This window comes from Prenolepis imparis, unplaced genomic scaffold (assembly GCF_030444845.1).
Source record: "Prenolepis imparis isolate NDT839.2.m4 unplaced genomic scaffold, iyPreImpa1.0 SCAF_12, whole genome shotgun sequence".
NCBI lineage: Eukaryota > Metazoa > Arthropoda > Insecta > Hymenoptera > Formicidae > Prenolepis > Prenolepis imparis.
The window spans coordinates 13993122-14013006 of record NW_028141170.1 but is presented as its reverse complement, the minus strand read 5'-3'; the positions used below and the strand labels follow the sequence as shown (position 1 = coordinate 14013006).

General features: G+C 45.1%; 1 protein-coding gene across 1 annotated transcript; it reads right to left on the bottom strand.

Annotated features, from left to right (window-relative positions):
- Window positions 1-13086: 13086 nt before the first annotated feature.
- Window positions 13087-19485, bottom strand: LOC145943385 (uncharacterized). The gene is made up of 2 exons (XM_083050901.1): window positions 19386-19485; window positions 13087-17165 (listed from the first exon to the last, which is right to left on the bottom strand). Exons 1-2 carry the CDS (start codon window positions 19483-19485, stop codon window positions 13087-13089), a joined length of 4179 nt encoding a protein of 1392 aa, XP_082907027.1.
- Between the last annotated feature and the right edge of the window lie 400 nt (window positions 19486-19885).

The window sequence follows — 19885 nt, the reverse complement described above, 5'->3', positions numbered from 1 at the left end:
ATTGTGCTTTTTTCCTCCTCGACGGCTGTATCTACTGACGTTGTCGTCGCTTCTACTACCGGAGGCGATGTCGACGACGATGGTCCGGCAGAGGAATTAACGACGCGTCGAAGAGGCCTCATATAGCAGAATGATTTCGAGGTTGCGCCGAATGACATAATCTGCAGTAAGAAACTCCGCATTCGTGTTTCGCTTTCGCTTTAACTACGCACCCGCATTTATCGCAAAATCGTATGACACTACAAACACTGGCGGATGATCTATCGTCTGTTACGTCCGGGGGTGCAGTTGCGGCGTAAATTTTACGAAATTTAAATCACGACCTACGAACTCGAACTGCGGGGCGGACTACGTCGTATTTCGGAATTACTCCGGGGATACCCACGACGACAGGTATTTCCTTTATGGTCACGGTTGCGTTTTTGGGAGAAAGGGAGCGTTTCGTATAGGTTCGATTACTGACGAATCAGTCCATGTATCCGCGGAATCGTTCGAGTGAATCGTTGACGGAGTGGAAAATAGTGATTACTGTATTACCATCCGAGTCGATACGGTAGGGTTCTTCACCACGGCGGTACAGAAGGTAAGCTCGTTGGCAATGATAACAAGGGTGGTCGATGTCACGTGTTTTCGACAGTCGGTAAAAATTGCAGACTGAGCAAACGACTCCGGTCGGTACGTCGCCGATAACGAGGAGATGCTTAGCGCAAGTTAACCACTCAGATTGCACGCCAATAGGTAAACGCATATGGCAATCCGTACAGAGAGCGGCACTTGTTTCCTTATTAATAAAACCGATTATCCGTTGGCAATACGGGAGGTTATTTAGGGTTTCTTCAATAGTTTCTTCCTCGGAATCATCCTCGGGGAGAAGCAAAGTGGTGGGGATGTCCAAGTGTGACGGTATTATTGGACACATAGGAGTTGATTGTTTAAACTAATGTTAGTTAAAATAAATAATTGCCATGAGGTCGATTTGAATGTTCTAACACGTTCACGAAGTTTCTAGATATTCTGGAAAGATTTAGAATTTTCCAAAGGGTTGACTGTAGGATACCTACTGCAGTTTTATGAGGGCCATAAACTGACCCTTGATAAAAAAAAAGGTTTCGCACGATTTCTCTTTTTGGGAGATGAGAAAATTTAAGACGCGCAGAGAATATTCTGGAAACCACGTGGTAAGCTAATATTTCTAAAATTGCAAGAGAATTTATTAGTTATTATTGTTAAGTGATTCAAAAATGCGTAGACGTAGTTTCCGAAATAGATTCTTGTATTTCGCGGGTTCCCGGGCAGAAGGGAGACTCGTGTTGTAAAGAAATATCTTGAGCACCTACCTTATTTAATTTCCAAGGAATGGACAACGACTGGATGGCGATGATCCGGGGTACCCGCGTTGTAGAGGGTGTACAGGATGCCAGACCTTTCTGCAGATACCTTGTACGGCGTGGATCGTTGTCCGGGATGTCGTTCAATGGCACCTTGGAATTCTTGATTTCGATCGCGTGCAATTGCGTAGGCCACTCCCGTAATTTAACGTCCGCGTGATTATTATTATTATTATTAATGCTAAAAGGCACGGAGTCGCCGAACAATCTATCGTATTCCGCGTCGTTATGATAGTCGATTCCAATGAAATTAGAGAGACCACGTGTTGATTCAGTGCGATGTAGTCGTGCTGTTATACGCCGTAGTTGATTCTTTCTTCCTGCACGGCGTGTTTTAGGCATTATAAAATTTAAACATTCTGAACGTCGTTTCGCTTCTGCAATAACTAACGTGCGGCGGTCCTCACTGTTCGTTGTTGCTTTCGGCGAGAGATTATGAGCGGTTCGTCCTCTCTGAATAATCACTACGAGGTTCAGGAAATATTTCTATGTTATAGAATAGTAATTTGTTAGGAATGAATTACTTGACGCGTGTTTTAGGCATTGTAAAATTTAAACGTTCTGAACGTCGTTTCGCTTCTGCAATAATTAACGTGCGGCGGTCCTCACTGTTTGTTGTTGCTTTCGGCGAGAGATTATGAGCGGTTCGTCCTCTCTGAATAATCACTACGAGGTTCAGAAAATATTTCTATGTTATAGAATAATAATTTGTTAGGAATGGATTATTCGGCATGTGCAGGCGAGAGAATTCGAGATGCGTTTTAGAAATAATATAGGCTTGGAGATACACGAGGTTGGAACTAATTTAGAATGAATTTAGAATATATATATATATAACACTTTTATTCTAGTATAACACTACGAGTAATACAAAATATCTAAGTTAAATTTTAGAGTTAGAATCTTAGAGTTAAAGTTAGAATTAGAGTCTTAGAATTAGAATTTTAGAGTTAGGATTTGAATTTTAGAATTCGGAGAGAGTCTTAAAAGTGACTGCTCTGCTTGACGGCGCGATTAGAACTGAGCTCCTCTGGGCTCGCTCTGAGGTCCTTCGGTTTTCGGCAGCTCGGTTGCGGCGGCCGAGAGTGGGGGAACTCTCTAGAGTAGGGAGTTGCCGTGGTAGGGAAGTTCCCAGGTGCTGCGGAGCGCCGCGCTCAGGCACTAGGCGGAGTTAGATGTCATGGCCGGCATTGGCGCGCATTTCGAACGGTGTTATAAGAACTTAGAATTATTTTGCATAGGAGTGAAAAAATTTAAGTAGCCGGACGTGACACCTCCCCCCTTAGAAGAAAAAGTTGGACCATGTCTAACTTTTTCAGTTCTATATCATAGTGGGTATAATTTTATTTATGCTTAATGTTAAGGTTAACACTTTCTTATTTCTTAGTGGTGAACGAGTCTATACCTCTTCGTTGAGGAGGTTGCGCAATTCTTTATAATTTACATGCGCTTCACTTTTCACTTTTTGTATTGGTGGGGAGTCTTCTTCTTGTGAGGGGGGGGCTAGGGGTGTTGATTCTTCCTGTACGGGTAGTGGTCCCAGTGGTGGTTGCTTCCTTTTGTTATTTTGTCCTCCGTCGGCCGGTCTTCCCATGTGTAATAATATGTTCGTGATGTCCATACGGCTCCCAGGAGGTGTAGGCTCCATCCGTAGACGGAGTGAAGCGCGTAGCCATGGATCAGTGTGTCTATTATTAATTTGGCAAGTCGTGCGACGACAAAGATGCCCAGCACTCCGGCGCTGGCGGACCCGAAGCTTATGAAACCTTTCCATAAGCGTGCTCCCGTGTTTTCTGCTAGCTTGTCGAGTGTTTTCTCGTCTAGCAGGTTTAGCATGGATAGACTTCCTGTGGGGACTTCGTGTCCCATTGCTCCCCTGGCGATCGTGTTGAGCATTGAGGGTTTTTCCATCGGGAACATGATGTGGTCGCGCAGACGATCCAGGTCTTCGCTGGTGTAAATGCCGCTGGAGGCGAGCGAGTCAGGGCTTACGTATCTCCATGACGGCTTGGTCAACGGCTGGATTGTCGGAGGTGCGATTGACTCCACTGGTTTCGGTGTCAGTCGGTACCATATGTTGTGCACTTGGTACATCGCTGGTAGGAGTTCGTTGCAGTCCCTGAGTGTTCCAGATTTTGTGAGTATTTTGATCTGGGTAATAGGAAAAGGGATGTATTCTGGTGGGTGACGGGAAGCTCGTTGTAGCAATTGTCGACGGGTCGTACTCGGCATTCCACAGGTACGCATTTGATGAGGTGGATAACCTCGCCAGCTGTAATGGCGGTATACCCTGGTGATTTCATAATTCTGTGCGCCATCTCGTCTGGTGCAATGCTTGCAAGGGAGAGAGCGTTGAGCAGGATTTGTCTCTCTAGGGCGCATTTCTGTTCCATTATGTCTCTGTATAGTTGTGATAGCTGTGTTCTGAGGTGTTTTTCTACGTAAATAAACTTGGAGTTTACGTACGAGAAAATATCAAGATTGTCGATTTTGATTTTTGAACGACCTTTGAACACGCGTCCTGGCTGCGTTTCGAGGACGCAGAGCTTGGGGTGCTCAGTTCGCAGGAGTTTATATCCACAGATGTTTGTCTCGGTTGTGCGTGCCAGCGCGAACGTGGTATCTTGTGTCGTTACCGTGTAGACCGTTGGGGAGTCCTTATGCGATGATTTCGGTGATAAGCGATGTGCCAATCCTTCGTATAGGACATCGTATCGGCCTAAATGGCAATTGTCGGCAGGTAACACCGACCAGTATGTGGAGGCTCCGTCTGCGTCGTTGCATTCTCCTGTTGTCACGGGGCAGCGAACACCTGAGGGGAGTATTACCTCGTTAGTGTTGTGTTTAACGGGTAACTCCAGCTTCCGGGTAGTGATCCGTATTGAGGCTTGGACGATTGCGTTATCCCAGGTGCCGTACGGATCGCTGTATTGAGTCCCGCTACATCCTCCGTCGGTTTTTACGGAACCTGCGAATGTTACTGCGCGCAGATTGGTAGCGTTTGGTTTAATGTCGGAGAGATGTCCGTTTAATCCTAAGGAGATGGTTCCCGTTTCGTGCAGTTTTCTACAAGTATCGGCCGATGTTTCGTGAATGTACTCGCGTCTGCCGTTATGTACGGCAGATATGTGTGAGTGCATCCCACAGTAATAGACAGTTCGGTCGACTTCAATTTTGCACTGGATTCCTGATGTGTGCTCGAATTCGCTCAACTGTAGCAATTGTACGTAGACCTCTTCCTTCTTTGGCTCGATGTCGTCGACTTTGCATTCTTCTATGTCCAATAGTGAGAGCGTAGTGATATTTAAACCGCGGCCTCCGCAGTCGTACCCTATTAGCCCATTAGAGGTTAGGGCTAACAGTGCGATTGCAGTTAGTATGCTTGCGTAGGTCTTCATTCTGTCGTGGTTGGCTGGTTACTGGCCCGTCCTCCGTCGGGGTGTCCGAGATATAGTCATCTTCGGAGTGGGGGTATTCCGGGGTAGGGGCTTGATGTGGCGAGGGTTTTAGCTTATCCATATGTACAATTCTAAACCTATTATTACTTATAGCTAACTTAACATTATGGTTTTTTAGGATTTGTATAATTTTATAGGGGCCTGTATATTGGTCGGATAGTTTCCCCTTTTTGGGTTCTTTTAATAGGTATACGTTATCTCCTACCTTAAATTCCTTTACATTTAGTTTCCTATCGTAATATTTCTTAGATCTAATCTTAGCTTCTATTAAATTTTCGCGCGCGTTATCTTGTACGTCGCGGATTCTAGAGAACAATTCTCGAAGATAATGCGAGTATGTTTCGTTTTCTTCATTCTCTAGTGGCGGATCGTTGGAGGGGACACGCGCTATTTTGCCGAATATAAGTTCGTGCGGAGTGTATCGCGTGCCTTCGTGTACACTAGTGTTATATGAGAACGTAGCTAACTTCAAAAATTGATCCCATTCGCGGTTTTTATTAACATATTGTTTAAGGTATTCCCATAGTACATGGTGGGATCTTTCAATCGAACCATTCGATTGCGGTCTATAAGCTGTAGTTTTATATTGCTTAATTCTAAACTTACGTGCTATATTGCGCAACAGAGAATTAAGGAAATGTGACCCTTGGTCAGTTAACCAAGCTATAGGAGCGCCGTATATACATATGAATTCGTTAGTGAGTGCATCGGCTACGTCGGTTGCGGATGCGTGCTTCAATGGAATGGCTAGTGAATACTTAGTTAAAAGGTCCTGTATGGTAAGAATGTATGTATTTCCTAAAGAAGTTGTAGGAAGAGGTCCCATTATATCCATTGAGATTTTATCAAATGCTGTGCCTGGCGTATCTGTAAGCACCATTGGTTGTTTAGTTTTTACTCTTACTAATTTTTTCAGTTGACAATCTTTACATTTACGAATATATTCACAGACGTCTTCCTTCATCTTTGGCCAGGAGTATCGTTCTTTTAGTCGGTTATACGTTTTGGTTACTCCTTTATGGCCTCCTATCGCTGAGCTGTGGTTATCTTTTATAATTCTTTCTCTATCTGCAGGGAGTGGAATTTCGATCTTGTTTGCGCATACGAATATCTTAAGATTAGTGTCGCTTAATGTACGCTGCAGCAATGAATATACGATATTCCAGGTAATGCTATCTACATTGTCTTGACATATCGAGATTGACTGTAGGTCCAATTCTGTAACTACGTCCTTTAGTGAGCGTAGCGTTTCTTTGATAATTTCTATTTCAGTGGCGGCTGAGACTCTTTCTTTAGCGATAAGTGATATTAAGTGTCTGTTACCGTTGCAATTAACTTTTGTTCTGCCCAACGTGGCGTCTTTAATTACGGGTAGTATGTTATTATCATGCAACATTTGAGCTCCTCGTCCCAGCGGTACGCCTTGTTGCGTAGCAAATATAACAAGATTGTCTTTTCTGGTTATAAAATTATCTGGAATAGTTATTATTTTGAATCTCGCGTTCGGTTCTCGTAATTCAAAGGGGGTTCTAGGGTTATCGAAGATTTGATTCTCTTCGTCTGAACTGGAGCTATCGTCAGTCTCGATTTCTTTGTCGGATTCATTTTCTGCGGTATCATCAACGTTATTTCTTGTTGATGAATTTACATTTGTTGGTATGGGAGAATCGACATTTGTTGGGGCTTGTGTTTTCTTATGTTGATTAGTCGAAATTAGTGATTCGTCGGAGTCGGATGTGTTTACAAGCGGGAGAATTTGTTCGATAACAGGGTTTCTAGATAACGCGTCGGCGTTAGCATTTATTTTACCTGCTTTGTATTCTACTTTATATTCGTACTCTAGTAATTTTAGACGCCATCGGACTAAACGCGATGATGGGTCCTTTACTGAGTGTAGCCATACTAAAGGCTTATGATCGGTTACTAACTGGAATTGTCGGCCATATAGGTATGGTCTGAAATAATTTACACTATATACTATTGCTAACAATTCTTTCTCAATGGTAGAGTAGTTTATTTCTGCTTTATTCAATAGTCTCGATGTGTAGGCTATAGGAAGATCCTTCCCTATAGTGCCCTGGCTAAGTATTCCTCCAACCGCATATCCGGATGCGTCGGTAGTTACAATGAACGGTTTAGTGAAGTCTGGGTATTGCAAAATCGGTTCGTTACAAAGCGCATTGCGGAGCTGCGTGAAAGCCGACTCTTGTTCCTCTTTCCAGACGAATGATTCCTCTTTCTTTAGCAGATTCGTGAGAGGTTGTGCTATCTTGGAGAAGTTAGGTATAAACCTTCGATAGTAGCCCGCGAGTCCTAAGAATTGTTTTATGTTTTTCGCGTGTTTGGGTCTAGGGAAATCTTCGACCGCTGTTATTTTCTTGGGATCGGGTTTCACTCCGGCTTCACTTATTACATGGCCCAGGTATGTGACTTCTTTGCGGAGGAATTCGCATTTGTCGGGCTGGAGGCGCAGTCCTGCCCTTCTGAGTCGTTTCGCTAGTTTGTGGAATTTGATTTCGTGTTCTCGCAACGAACTGGAATACAATACTATATCGTCGAGATACACGAAGAGTTCGGCACCTTGAAGTCCCGACAGTACCTGGTCCATGAGCCTTTGGAAGGTCGCGGGGGCATTTTTGAGCCCGAATGGCATTCGTTTAAATTCATAATGCCCATACGGAGTGGAAAACGCGGTTTTATGTGTGTGAGATTCGTTCATCTTTATCTGGTGAAAACCCGATGCCAAGTCAAACACACTAAAGTATTTCGCGCTCCCCAGCTGATCGAGGATCTCTACTATGTTTGGTAAGGGGTAAGCGTCCCCGACTGTTTTTTCGTTCAGTGCTCGGTAATCTATTACCATTCGCCAACGCTTGTTACCTTGTGAGTCCGGTTTTTTGGGCACGATCCACAAGGGGGAGTTATATGGTGACATAGATGGTTGGATTACATCATTCTCAATGAGTTCTTGCACTTGTTTGTTAATCTCCTCCTTGTGCATCGACGGGTATCTGTATTGTTTTGTGTGTACCGGAAGTTCGTCGGTCGTCGGGATGGTGTGTGTGGTGACGTTAGTAGAGTGTAGTTTGTCGGTAGGAAGGCGAAACAGATCATTGTAAGTGTGTATTAGGTTATGTACATGTTTCGTTTCTTCCGTGTTTAGATGATCGAGTCGCAGTAGTGTCTTAATCTCGTCGGGACGGGATGTGTTTTGTTTACTTAGTGTTGCGACGTACTGTGTTTTCTTAGCGAAGGTCTCCTCATGCCCTAAGGTTGGGAGAGCGGCTTCGGAGGTTTTATGACTCTTGGTCGAGGGATGGGATTTGGAGAGAGTACTTTTACGACTCTTAGAAGGGGGCGGTGAGCCCTCATGGTCTCGAGGATAGGATGTGGAGAATTTTTCTATCTCTTGAAGACTTATTCTAGGTAAGTTGAACTTGAGATCCTTATCGCTTGTATTGACGGCTTTTATGTAGGCTATGCCGTTGCGGTTGGTGACGATGGCGTCTCCTAAGTAGATGTCATCGTTTACGTGGATCCGTGATATATACCCTACGCTAACGTTGGTATCGCTAACACGGAGCGGTAGTGTAGTTCGCGATCTTGCTGGGATCGTGAATGTTTGTTCGGCGTTGAAAGGGATTGAGGCCCCTTGCCAAATGATGCAGCGTTTGACGAAGTCTATTTTAGACGCGTCTTGTAAAAATTCGGAACCTAAGATTCCGTCTTGCGAGATTGGAAAATCGTCGGTGACGACGTGGAGTTTGATTTGGTGACCGAGGTATTTTATGCTAATAGTCCCGAGCGTTTTGATTTTATCGTTCGTGATTCCGCTAAGGAAGATCGTCGAACTTTTATCAATGTCGTTGCTGGGGAGTATTTGTCCTTGTTTAACAAGATTAGGCGCTGCACCTGTGTCTATCATAAAGCATGTCTCGGTCGATAATCCACCTGCGGCTATGGTGACCGCGGGCGCATGTGAAAAATCGTTCGGAGTTAACATTGCGATTCGCGTGTTTCCGGATCGTGTACCGTGCTTATCGCTCTTATCGGGCGGTTCGTTTGAGAAGAGGCCCCTTGGTGAGGTGTACCCGACCTTCCCGCGGGGCTCGGTGCGTTTCCCGACTCATTTTTTTGCACGTTATTATTATATTCACGTTTTCTGCATTCTTCTATCTCGTGCCCGTTGTTTTTGCAATAGCGGCACCATTTATTGCGACGGTCGTTGTAACGGGTAGGCGCATTAGTGTTTGTGTTAGTATTATTGTAATTTTGGCGTCTATCGCCATATGTTGGGCGTTCGTCGGAGAATCTCACCGGATCGTTACGCGTATTGTTCGGATAGCGTTCCCGAAAATAATTTTCGTTACGCGGAGGCGTATTAGCGTATCCTCGACGCGTATGTTCGTTTCGCGGTGGTTCGGGTTCGCGGCGGTTACGTGTTTTATATCGATCGCGGTCTATTTCTTCCCGTTTTGCGAGTTCTTTCGCTCTCGCGAACGCCTCAGACGGGACAGAGTATAATCGTCTGTCCATCTGCAATCTGTACTGCAGAGGGAGTCCTTCGCAGAAGGATCGTGCCGTGAGTTCGTCGATTCTTAGGGCTGTCTCATTATCTATGCGTCCCATTGCGCGGCGTTCGGCGTCTAAAATCGCGGATCGTAGATCTTTGACGCGGCTGATGTAATCTAACATGTGCTCTTGGGGTTTTAAGTATACGATACTAAGTTCTCCCCTGTATTGATCGATCGTTTTCGCGGGCCCGAATGCGTTATTTAATAGGTCGATCAGTTGTGTGATGCTTTCGCAGGGCTCCCCCTCGACGGCGCTATAGGCACGCCCGCTAAGCTTATTAAGTAAGAGTTTGGTGAGGTTGCGTTCGGATGTCGGGGGAATTATTTCTTTCGCGCGTTGGCATGCCCGTGTAAATTGCCTTAACGGTATATTATAACCGTCGAAAGTAGGCACGGTTTCGGTCGCTTCGCGAAAGGAGACCTTGGGGGACTGGGGTCGTCCGGAAGGTAACTCGGAATGCCCGGCGGAGTCGTCGAGCGATAGTAGAGGTTGGCCCGAGAGTCTGATAGACGGACTGGGCTCTCGCCGCAGCCGATTCACCTCATTGCGTAATATTTCGATTTCCGCGAGGAGATCGTTTTTGAGGGAATTCATATCCTCAGGGATGGTGCCCTGGGGTTGGCTCTTTCCCGGATTCCTTTCCATATTTTCGCGGAGCGTTTCGATTTCGCGTTCTCGTTTATCTGCTCTTTTCCGTTGCTCTTCGAGGAGTGCGGCCTCCTCTCTTAGGCTGATTTCTTTGGTTTTCGCGAGAGCTTCCCTAGTTCTAATACGATTTTGAGCTTCGATAATTTCGACTTCCTTTTGCTTTAATTTTGCTTGTATATCCGCGAGCTGTGCTTCAGTTAATTCCTTTCCCGCGAATTCCTTTTCAACCGATTCTTCCTTATCTCCCTGTCTTCCGCGCGTCCCGACCATAGCTCGGAAATTTCAGTATCCCACCGCTGTCACCAGTTTTGTTACGTCCGGGGGTGCAGTTGCGGCGTAAATTTTACGAAATTTAAATCGCGACCTACGAACTCGAACTGCGGGGCGGACTACGTCGTATTTCGGAATTACTCCGGGGATACCCACGACGACAGGTATTTCCTTTATGGTCACGGTTGCGTTTTGGGAGAAAGGGAGCGTTTCGTATAGGTTCGATTACTGACGAATCAGTCCATGTATCCGCGGAATCGTTCGAGTGAATCGTTGACGGAGTGGAAAATAGTGATTACTGTATTACCATCCGAGTCGATACGGTAGGGTTCTTCACCACGGCGGTACAGAAGGTAAGCTCGTTGGCAATGATAACAAGGGTGGTCGATGTCACGTGTTTTCGACAGTCGGTAAAAATTGCAGACTGAGCAAACGACTCCGGTCGGTACGTCGCCGATAACGAGGAGATGCTTAGCGCAAGTTAACCACTCAGATTGCACGCCAATAGGTAAACGCATACGGCAATCCGTACAGAGAGCGGCACTTGTTTCCTTATTAATAAAACCGATTATCCGTTGGCAATACGGGAGGTTATTTAGGGTTTCTTCAATAGTTTCTTCCTCGGAATCATCCTCGGGGAGGAGCAAAGTGGTGGGGATGTCCAAGTGTGACGGTATTATTGGACACATAGGAGTTGATTGTTTAAACTAATGTTAGTTAAAATAAATAATTGCCATGAGGTCGATTTGAATGTTCTAACACGTTCACGAAGTTTCTAGATATTCTGGAAAGATTTAGAATTTTCCAAAGGGTTGACTGTAGGATACCTACTGCAGTTTTATGAGGGCCATAAACTGACCCTTGATAAAAAAAAAAGGTTTCGCACGATTTCTCTTTTTGGGAGATGAGAAAATTTAAGACGCGCAGAGAATATTCTGGAAACCACGTGGTAAGCTAATATTTCTAAAATTGCAAGAGAATTTATTAGTTATTATTGTTAAGTGATTCAAAAATGCGTAGACGTAGTTTCCGAAATAGATTCTTGTATTTCGCGGGTTCCCGGGCAGAAGGGAGGCTCGTGTTGTAAAGAAATATCTTGAGCACCTACCTTATTTAATTTCCAAGGAATGGACAACGACTGGATGGCGATGATCCGGGGTACCCGCGTTGTAGAGGGTGTACAGGATGCCAGATCTTTCTGCAGATACCTTGTACGGCGTGGATCGTTGTCCGGGATGTCGTTCAATGGCACCTCGGAATTCTTGATTTCGATCGCGTGCAATTGCGTAGGCCACTCCCGTAATTTAACGTCCGCGTGATTATTATTATTATTATTAATGCTAAAAGGCACGGAGTCGCCGAACAATCTATCGTATTCCGCGTCGTTATGATAGTCGATTCCAATGAAATTAGAGAGACCACGTGTTGATTCAGTGCGATGTAGTCGTGCTGTTATACGCCGTAGTTGATTCTTTCTTCCTGCACGGCGTGTTTTAGGCATTATAAAATTTAAACATTCTGAACGTCGTTTCGCTTCTGCAATAACTAACGTGCGGCGGTCCTCACTGTTCGTTGTTGCTTTCGGCGAGAGATTATGAGCGGTTCGTCCTCTCTGAATAATCACTACGAGGTTCAGGAAATATTTCTATGTTATAGAATAGTAATTTGTTAGGAATGGATTACTTGACGCGTGTTTTAGGCATTGTAAAATTTAAACGTTCTGAACGTCGTTTCGCTTCTGCAATAATTAACGTGCGGCGGTCCTCACTGTTTGTTGTTGCTTTCGGCGAGAGATTATGAGCGGTTCGTCCTCTCTGAATAATCACTACGAGGTTCAGAAAATATTTCTATGTTATAGAATAATAATTTGTTAGGAATGGATTATTCGGCATGTGCAGGCGAGAGAATTCGAGATGCGTTTTAGAAATAATATAGGCTTGGAGATACACGAGGTTGGAACTAATTTAGAATGAATTTAGAATATATATATATATAACACTTTTATTCTAGTATAACACTACGAGTAATACAAAGTATCTAAGTTAAATTTTAGAGTTAGAATCTTAGAGTTAAAGTTAGAATTAGAGTCTTAGAATTAGAATTAGAATCTTAGAGTTAGAATTTGAATTTTAGAATTCGGAGAGAGTCTTAAAGGTGACTGCTCTGCTTGACGGCGCGATTAGAACTGAGCTCCTCTGGGCTCGCTCTGAGGTCCTTCGGTTTTCGGCAGCTCGGTTGCGGCGGCCGAGAGTGGGGAACTCTCTAGAGTAGGGAGTTGCCGTGGTAGGGAAGTTCCCAGGTGCTGCGGAGCGCCGCGCTCAGGCACTAGGCGGAGTTAGATGTCATGGCCGGCATTGGCGCGCATTTCGAACGGTGTTATAAGAACTTAGAATTATTTTGCATAAGAGTGAAAAAATTTAAGTAGCCGGTCGTGACAGCAAGTGTCCGAGCCTTCTTCCTGTAAGGCACGGCAAGCGAGTAGTGTGCTCCCATACTCAATAATTTGGATCGATGGATAGCGATGGCAGCACCGTTTAGTTAATCGATTACCTTTGGTCTCCGATTCGCTATCCATCGGCAATACGTTACAATAAAGTCAAAATAATTTACAATAAACATTCGAAACGACAAACATGTTAAAGAAAATATAACTAGCGCGATAACAATCATAGACAAACTAACATACGACACGAACAATTGGTGAGCGCCAAACATACCGCCCACCAAATATATATATATTTTTTCAATCAATTATCTGGTGGACTGCCCTTCGGCAATGGGCAGAGCTTCACCAAAGGACGTGTTATTGAGCCATTCGTTGTTTTTACGGTGGCTACTCGCGGAACTCCGTCACGACCGGGATGCAATTCTGTGATGCGTCCTCGCTTCCAATGCAAAGGAGGGACGTTATCCTCTTTCACCAAGACCAACGAACCCTTCTCGATCGGATCGATTTGATTGAGCCATTTTGGACATTGCTGCAGGGTATGGAGATACTCCTGATGCCAACGCTTCCAAAAGTCCTGATGCATTCGCTGCGCCAGTTGCCATCTATCCAGTCGATTCATCGGCACCAAGGTCAAATCAGGACTCGGAATGGACACGAGTGGTTCCATGGTGATGAAGTGACCCGGCGAAAGTACCGTGAGATCGTTCGGATCGGAAGTCATAGGACAGAGGGGCCTTGAATTCAACACGGCCTCTATCTGAGCGAGCACCGTACTAAATTCCTCGATCGTGAGGATTTGATCGCCTACTACCCGTTTGAGATGGGTCTTCATCGATTTCACTCCCGACTCCCACAGTCCTCCAAAATGAGGCGCGGATGGAGGATTGAAAGACCATCTTATTTTCTCGGTCTCTGAAGCGAACCGCATGTGATCGACCAGCTCTCGATGCGCACCAACAAAATTAGTTCCGCAGTCGCTAAACAGTAACGAGCATCTTCCTCGCCTGGCCACGAATCGGCGCAAGGCTGCTAAAAAGGAATCCGTGGATAACGAGAAAGCTATTTCCAAATGAATAGCCTTGATCGTGAAGCAAACGAACAAGCAGACATAGACTTTGAAAGGTGTTATTCCGCGAGCACGACGATTAGTTACCAGGAAAGGTCCTGCATAATCAGTCCCGGTAACAGAAAAAGGCTTTACCTGAATTACGCGCTCCGAAGGTAGATCAGCCATAGGCGGCTGCGCAAAACGAGGATTAGCGCGAAAGCACTTGTAGCACCGGGATAAAACGCGTTTTATCGCTCGATGTGCTCCTAAAATCCAAAAGTGTTGCGCTAGCAAGTACTGCATCGCGCGTCGACCTGGATGTAAATGTACCTGATGAGTATGCTCAACGACGAGGTCCGTGAGCCTATGCTTGTTAGGTAACAACGCTGGATGTTTAGATTCATAGGGTAGCACGGAATTTACGATCCGACCGCCCACCCTGAGAATCCCCGCGGTATCTATGAACGGTCCAAATTTATGCAAGGTCTTGGGAATTCTTTTGCCTCCTTTTATTCGAGAAATCTTCTCAGCGAAATGGCGTGTCTGTACTGATTTGACCAGGACAAGCAATGCCGAATGCATTTCCAACTGATCTACTGCTACAGATGCTGAAACTGGCTTCTCTTTTGATTTAGCGATAAAGCGTAAACAATAAGCCGCTATTCTAGAAATTTTATTCAACGACGAGAAACGATCTAGTAACGACATGAGCTGATTCGAGTTTACGACACAAGCAAAGGTTAGAGTTCTGGCTTCTTCCTCCACCAGAATATTCGATTCGACAACGGATTCGAGGTTAGACTCGACAACAGATGCGGGTTTGGACGCGACGGCAGATTCAGAATGAGACTCGAAGTCCAACAACCAGTCAGGGCCATGCCACCACATAACACAGTCCAGCAGCTCCTTCGGGTACAAACCCCGTGAGCAATGATCCGCCGGGTTAGACTTAGTGTCGACGTGCCCCCAGGACGAGATTTGTATCTTTTCTTGTATCCTGGCCACTCGATTACGTACGAACGTCTTCCATCGATGAGGAGCGGAACGTATCCACGAAAGCGCGACCATAGAATCGGACCAGGCATACACGCTGTCAAGTTTCAGATTATCCTTGAAGACTTGCTGGAGGTATGCGATCAGATCCGAGAGCAACACCGCTGCACAGAGCTCCAAACGAGGCAAGGTGATAGACTTAAGCGGAGCGACTTTAGATTTGGCGCTAAGCAGCCGAATGGTTACGCCATCAAGCGCGACGATGCGCATGTAAACTACGGCTCCATAGCCTTGTTCACTAGCGTCACAAAATCCGTGTATCTCACGGCGAATTATGTTATTTCGAGCTAAAGAACGAGGGATGCGAAGCGAGGTTAAAACTGAGAGCTCAGACTTATACCTCTCCCAGCGCTGACACACCTCCAAGGGAGTTGTGTCCCAATCTAGCTTCAAGGTCCACAAGAGTTGAATTAACCTCTTCGCTGCGAACGAGAGAGGCGTCAAGAAACCCAAGGGATCAAATATTCGAGCTAGTTCTGAGAGAATTGTACGCTTGGAACAATCTCTGTTCAACGTGTTGACTTGAAACCCGAAGCTATCTGAACTAGAGTACCAACGGAATCCTAATATTTTGAGAAATTGATTCTCTTCTGATTCGAACGACATCATCGAGCTACTGCAGTACTGAGGATCCAAATCGGCTAACACTTCTGGATGGCTGCTTGCCCACTTCCTCAGTTCGAAATCGCCACTTTGAAGCAACAGCTGCAACTGATTCTGCAAATTGCGAGCCTCTTCCATTGAGTGTACACTAGTAACGATGTCGTCCACGTAGAGAGAAGACATGATCGTAGAAGACGCCATGGGACGACTATCTCTACCGTCCTTCGCTAGTTGGAGCAGACAACGAATTGCGAGATAAGGAGGAGTGACCCCAAATGTTACCGTTTTCAACCGGTAATCGGATATTTGATCCTCCTCGGAGAAGCGCCATACGATCCGTTGGTAGTCGCATTGGCCAGGCTCGATCCATATTTGTCGAAACATCTGCTTGATATCCGCAGTTAGAGCCACGAATCCAGTACAGAAACGAAGAAGAATCGCCATCAAATCTTGCTGCAGCTTGGGTCCACTCAACAAGGTCTGATTCAATGACGATCCGTTGGTACACCTAGACGAAGCATCGAAAACGACACGTAACTTAGTGGTCTCACTGTCGAGTTTTATTACTCCATGATGGGGTAAATAATAAACCGGCCCGTCTGCTGGATAGGGCTGTTTAATTAACTCCATGTGACCACTGTCGAGATAATCTTGCATGAATTTGCAATAATCTGTTTTGAAGGTAACGTCCGCTTTGAAGCGGCGTTCGAGCGAGCGAAATCTATTAAGCGCGATTTGACGAGAGTCAACGAAACAAGGGAGATCCCTCGAAAAGGGATACGAGACTATAAAGCGACCTGAGTTCCCGCGACGAGTAGTCCGCTCGAACAATTCCTCACAGCGCCTACCGTTGTCAGAACTTGAAGTACAATCTGGAATTTCCTCCAATTGCCAGAATCTACTTAATGTGTCATCAATCGATTCTATGGTGGTTACACATGAACGCAGGTTTCTCGGAGAATGCGAGGAAACCGCGCCCATCAGAACCCACCCGAAAATAGTGTTGAAGGCATCCGGATCTCCGAAGCTTCCCTTACGACGGCCATCGCCAAGAATAGAGACGAACATTTCAGCTCCCAAGAGGATGTCGATTGAACAAGGAAGATGGTAGTCCGGGTCGGCGAGTGGTAAACCTTCCAAATGCTTCCATGACTTCTTCTCAACTTGAATATTTGGCAAGGGAGAAACGATACGCGACAGCACTGTAGCTTCAACAGGCAATCGAATATCAGCCCGATTAGCTACTTGAAGTACGAAAGAGGTCCTACCCTTGGCGGTGGCGGCCTTGACATCATTCACGCCTAAGACCAGCATGCGATGCTTGGTGCGGTTAAATCCTCCTCTTCGCAGGCAACTCTCGGTGATGAAGTTTGATTGACTAGCGCTATCCAACAAAATACGAACCGGGAAGGTGTTGCCGTGAACGTCCAGAATCTCGGCCTTCACAGTAGACAGTAATATTACCGATCTGGATTCTGCGACGCTAGTCAGCACTACGGCTTGAGAGCCTTGTGACGAAGCAGCCATCTCAGCATCCTGTGTCGGAGAAGCCGGGCTGGCAGTAGCGACTGTTGAAGCGGAACTAGGGTTTTGATCAAAGTGCAGGAGCGTGTGATGCTTTGATTGGCATGACCGACACGTCCAGGTAGAAGGGCAGGACTTCACATTATGACCTACACGAAGACAATTAATACACAATTTCAATTTCTTGACGAGAGAAAATCTGTCCCTAATCGCGGACTTCAAAAATTGAGGACATTTTGTAAGAACGTGTTGCTCCTTACAAACTAGACAAGCTGCTGAACTGGTCACAAAAGACGATACCGAAGCCCTGGATTTGGAGGATGAAGTATTGTACTTCGCGTCCTTTTCTCCTGGTTTGTGTCACGTCCGGTCACATAAAATTTTTACTTTCACATGAAATAAATTCTAAGTCCTCTAAACGCTGTTTGAAAAGCGCGCCAGTGCCGGCCATGACGCCTAACTCAGCCTAGTGACTAAGAGAGGCGCTGCGTAACGTCTAGGAACTTCCCACTATGGGGAAACGCCCCCGCCACACCGAGCGTCTCCCACTCTCGGGCCGCCGCAGCGCCAAGCCACCGAAAACGAAGGACCTCAGAGCGGTCCCAAAATCCGGCAGATCACATCGCGACTCCGACTAGAGCAGTCATACCTTGAACGCTCTCCTAATTCTAAATCTAATTCAATTCTAACATTCTAACTCTAATATTATAAGTCCTAACTCTAGTATTAAAACTTTAACTTTAGTTAACTTTGTATCGTGTAGTGTTAATTTAGAATAAAAGTGTGTGTTTCATTTATAATAATTCTCCACATTTATTTTAAACAATCCCAATTCCAATTTCACGCGTTTCCAATATAATATTTTGCTATAATATTATTACTATTCTAATATTACGATTTTAGTATTGCTAAAATATTCTAAAACGAGTTCTTCCAATCTGCACGTGTAGTGAAAATCTATTATATAAATAATTTTCTTAGTGGAATCCAAGCTGCGACTTAGAGAGGACGAACCGCTCGTCGCTGCCGCACGATTTCACTTTTCTTATAATTTCTGAATTCTGCTGTGACTACTTTGAGAGGACGAACCGCTCGTAGTTACGCACTGGAACAATAACCGACAGTGAGGACCGCCGCACGTCGACTTATTGTAAAAGTGACGCAATATTCAGAATGTTTTATATTATAAAAAATCATTATGCCTAAGACACGCCGTGCAGGCAGGAAAAACCAACTTCGCCGTTTAACCGCGCAACTCTACTATCCAGCATCATCGAGTGAATATTCAAATCTCATCGGCACCTACTATCATAACGACTCGGAGTACGATAATTTATTTGACGGAACCGCGCCGTTCGCTGTTAATAATAAAGACGTTAAACTAAGAAAGTGGCCAGTGCAATTGACTCCAATCGAAATCGAGAACCCTCGTATTCCGAGAGACGACATCCCGGACAACGATCCTCGTCGCACCCGGTACTTGCAAATCAGGGCGGACATCCTGCACACCCATTACGACGCGCCTATTCCAGAGCATCGGGGAACCATTGTCCACCCCCCAGAGATCAAGTAAGGTAAGTCTCAACTATTATGAACAATTGAAATAAATAATAAAATTCAACGCTAAGATTCTAATACTAAAGGATAAGACTGCCGTCACAAATAGCTAAATTATCAAAATAATTTCAAACACATACGTGCGTGTATAATTATTGTTTAAACATATTTAAAATTAATATTTTCTACGAAATTTGAAAAATAACTTTACACGTGGTCTCTAGAATATTCGTAAAGACTCTTGGAAAACTGCGTTTTCCAAGGGCCATAAAAGTGAAACTCAGTTTTTTGCCTAGGGTCATAAAACTGACCCTTAGACCCTTGATAAAAAAAAGGGGTCTCGACGATTTCTCTTTTGCAAACTAAGCTAACGTAGCACACTCCATGAATATTCTAGAATTCCGAATAAAATAACGCGAACGTTTTATTCATTTATTTAATTCCATTTATTTAAATAATTCACCCATGTGCCCAATAAGGCCTCAGTACCTCACCGCTCCGTACATCTTGCCTCTTCCCGAAGAGGAAGAAGAGCCTATTGAACAGGGAACTCCTTACTGCCAAATATCAGTCGGGTTTATTAATAAAGAAACAAATGCCGCCCTTTGCGTAGATTGCCATATGCGCTTACGCGGTACTGCTCGAAACGAATGGTTGAACATTGCCAAACATTTGCTCGTAATCGGTAACTTACCAACCGGAATACTTTGCTCAGCGTGTAACTTCCATCGACTGTCGGTAACTCGGGACTCTCAACTCCACTGTTACCGTTGTCAGATCGCTTACCTACGGTACATCAACGGCGAAGAAACCTTTCGTATCGACACCGATGGTAACATCGTAATTACAATTTTTCACTCCGTCGATGATTCCCTCGAACGTTTTCAGGAATATATTCGATAATATCCCCATACTCCTAAGTAACATTTGCAACTCCCTCATACGAATCTTAAGGCGACACCCTCCACTCCGCAAGACATTGAACCGTTGCGTGTAGCCTTAGCGGAACACCCTTCGTCGTGGGTATCCCCGGAAAAGTTTTCCGAAATACGACGTTGTTCAGCGCGATAGTCCGAACACGTGGACCGCGATAATCATTTCTCGCGAATTTCACGCCGCGACTGCGCTCCGGACGTAACAAATTGGTGACAGCGGTGGGATAGAAAAATTCCGTAATATGGTTGGCACGCGCGGGAATAAGGGGGATAAGGAAGATTCAGTAGAAAGGGAGAACGCAGGCAAAGAACTAACCGAATCAGAGTTAGTAGGGATACAAGCGAAACTTAAACAAAAAGAAACCGAGATAGCCGAA

Excerpts from the sequence above, each read along its gene's own strand:
- LOC145943385 (XM_083050901.1), bottom strand. The coding sequence starts at position 19,485 with ATGGGGATATTATCGAATATATTCCTGAAAACGTTCGAGGGAATCATC. Across the intron at positions 17,166-19,385 it reads CATCGGTGTCGATACGAAAG|GTCATAATGTGAAGTCCTGC; the intron begins GTTTCTTCGCCG and ends GTCTTCGTGTAG.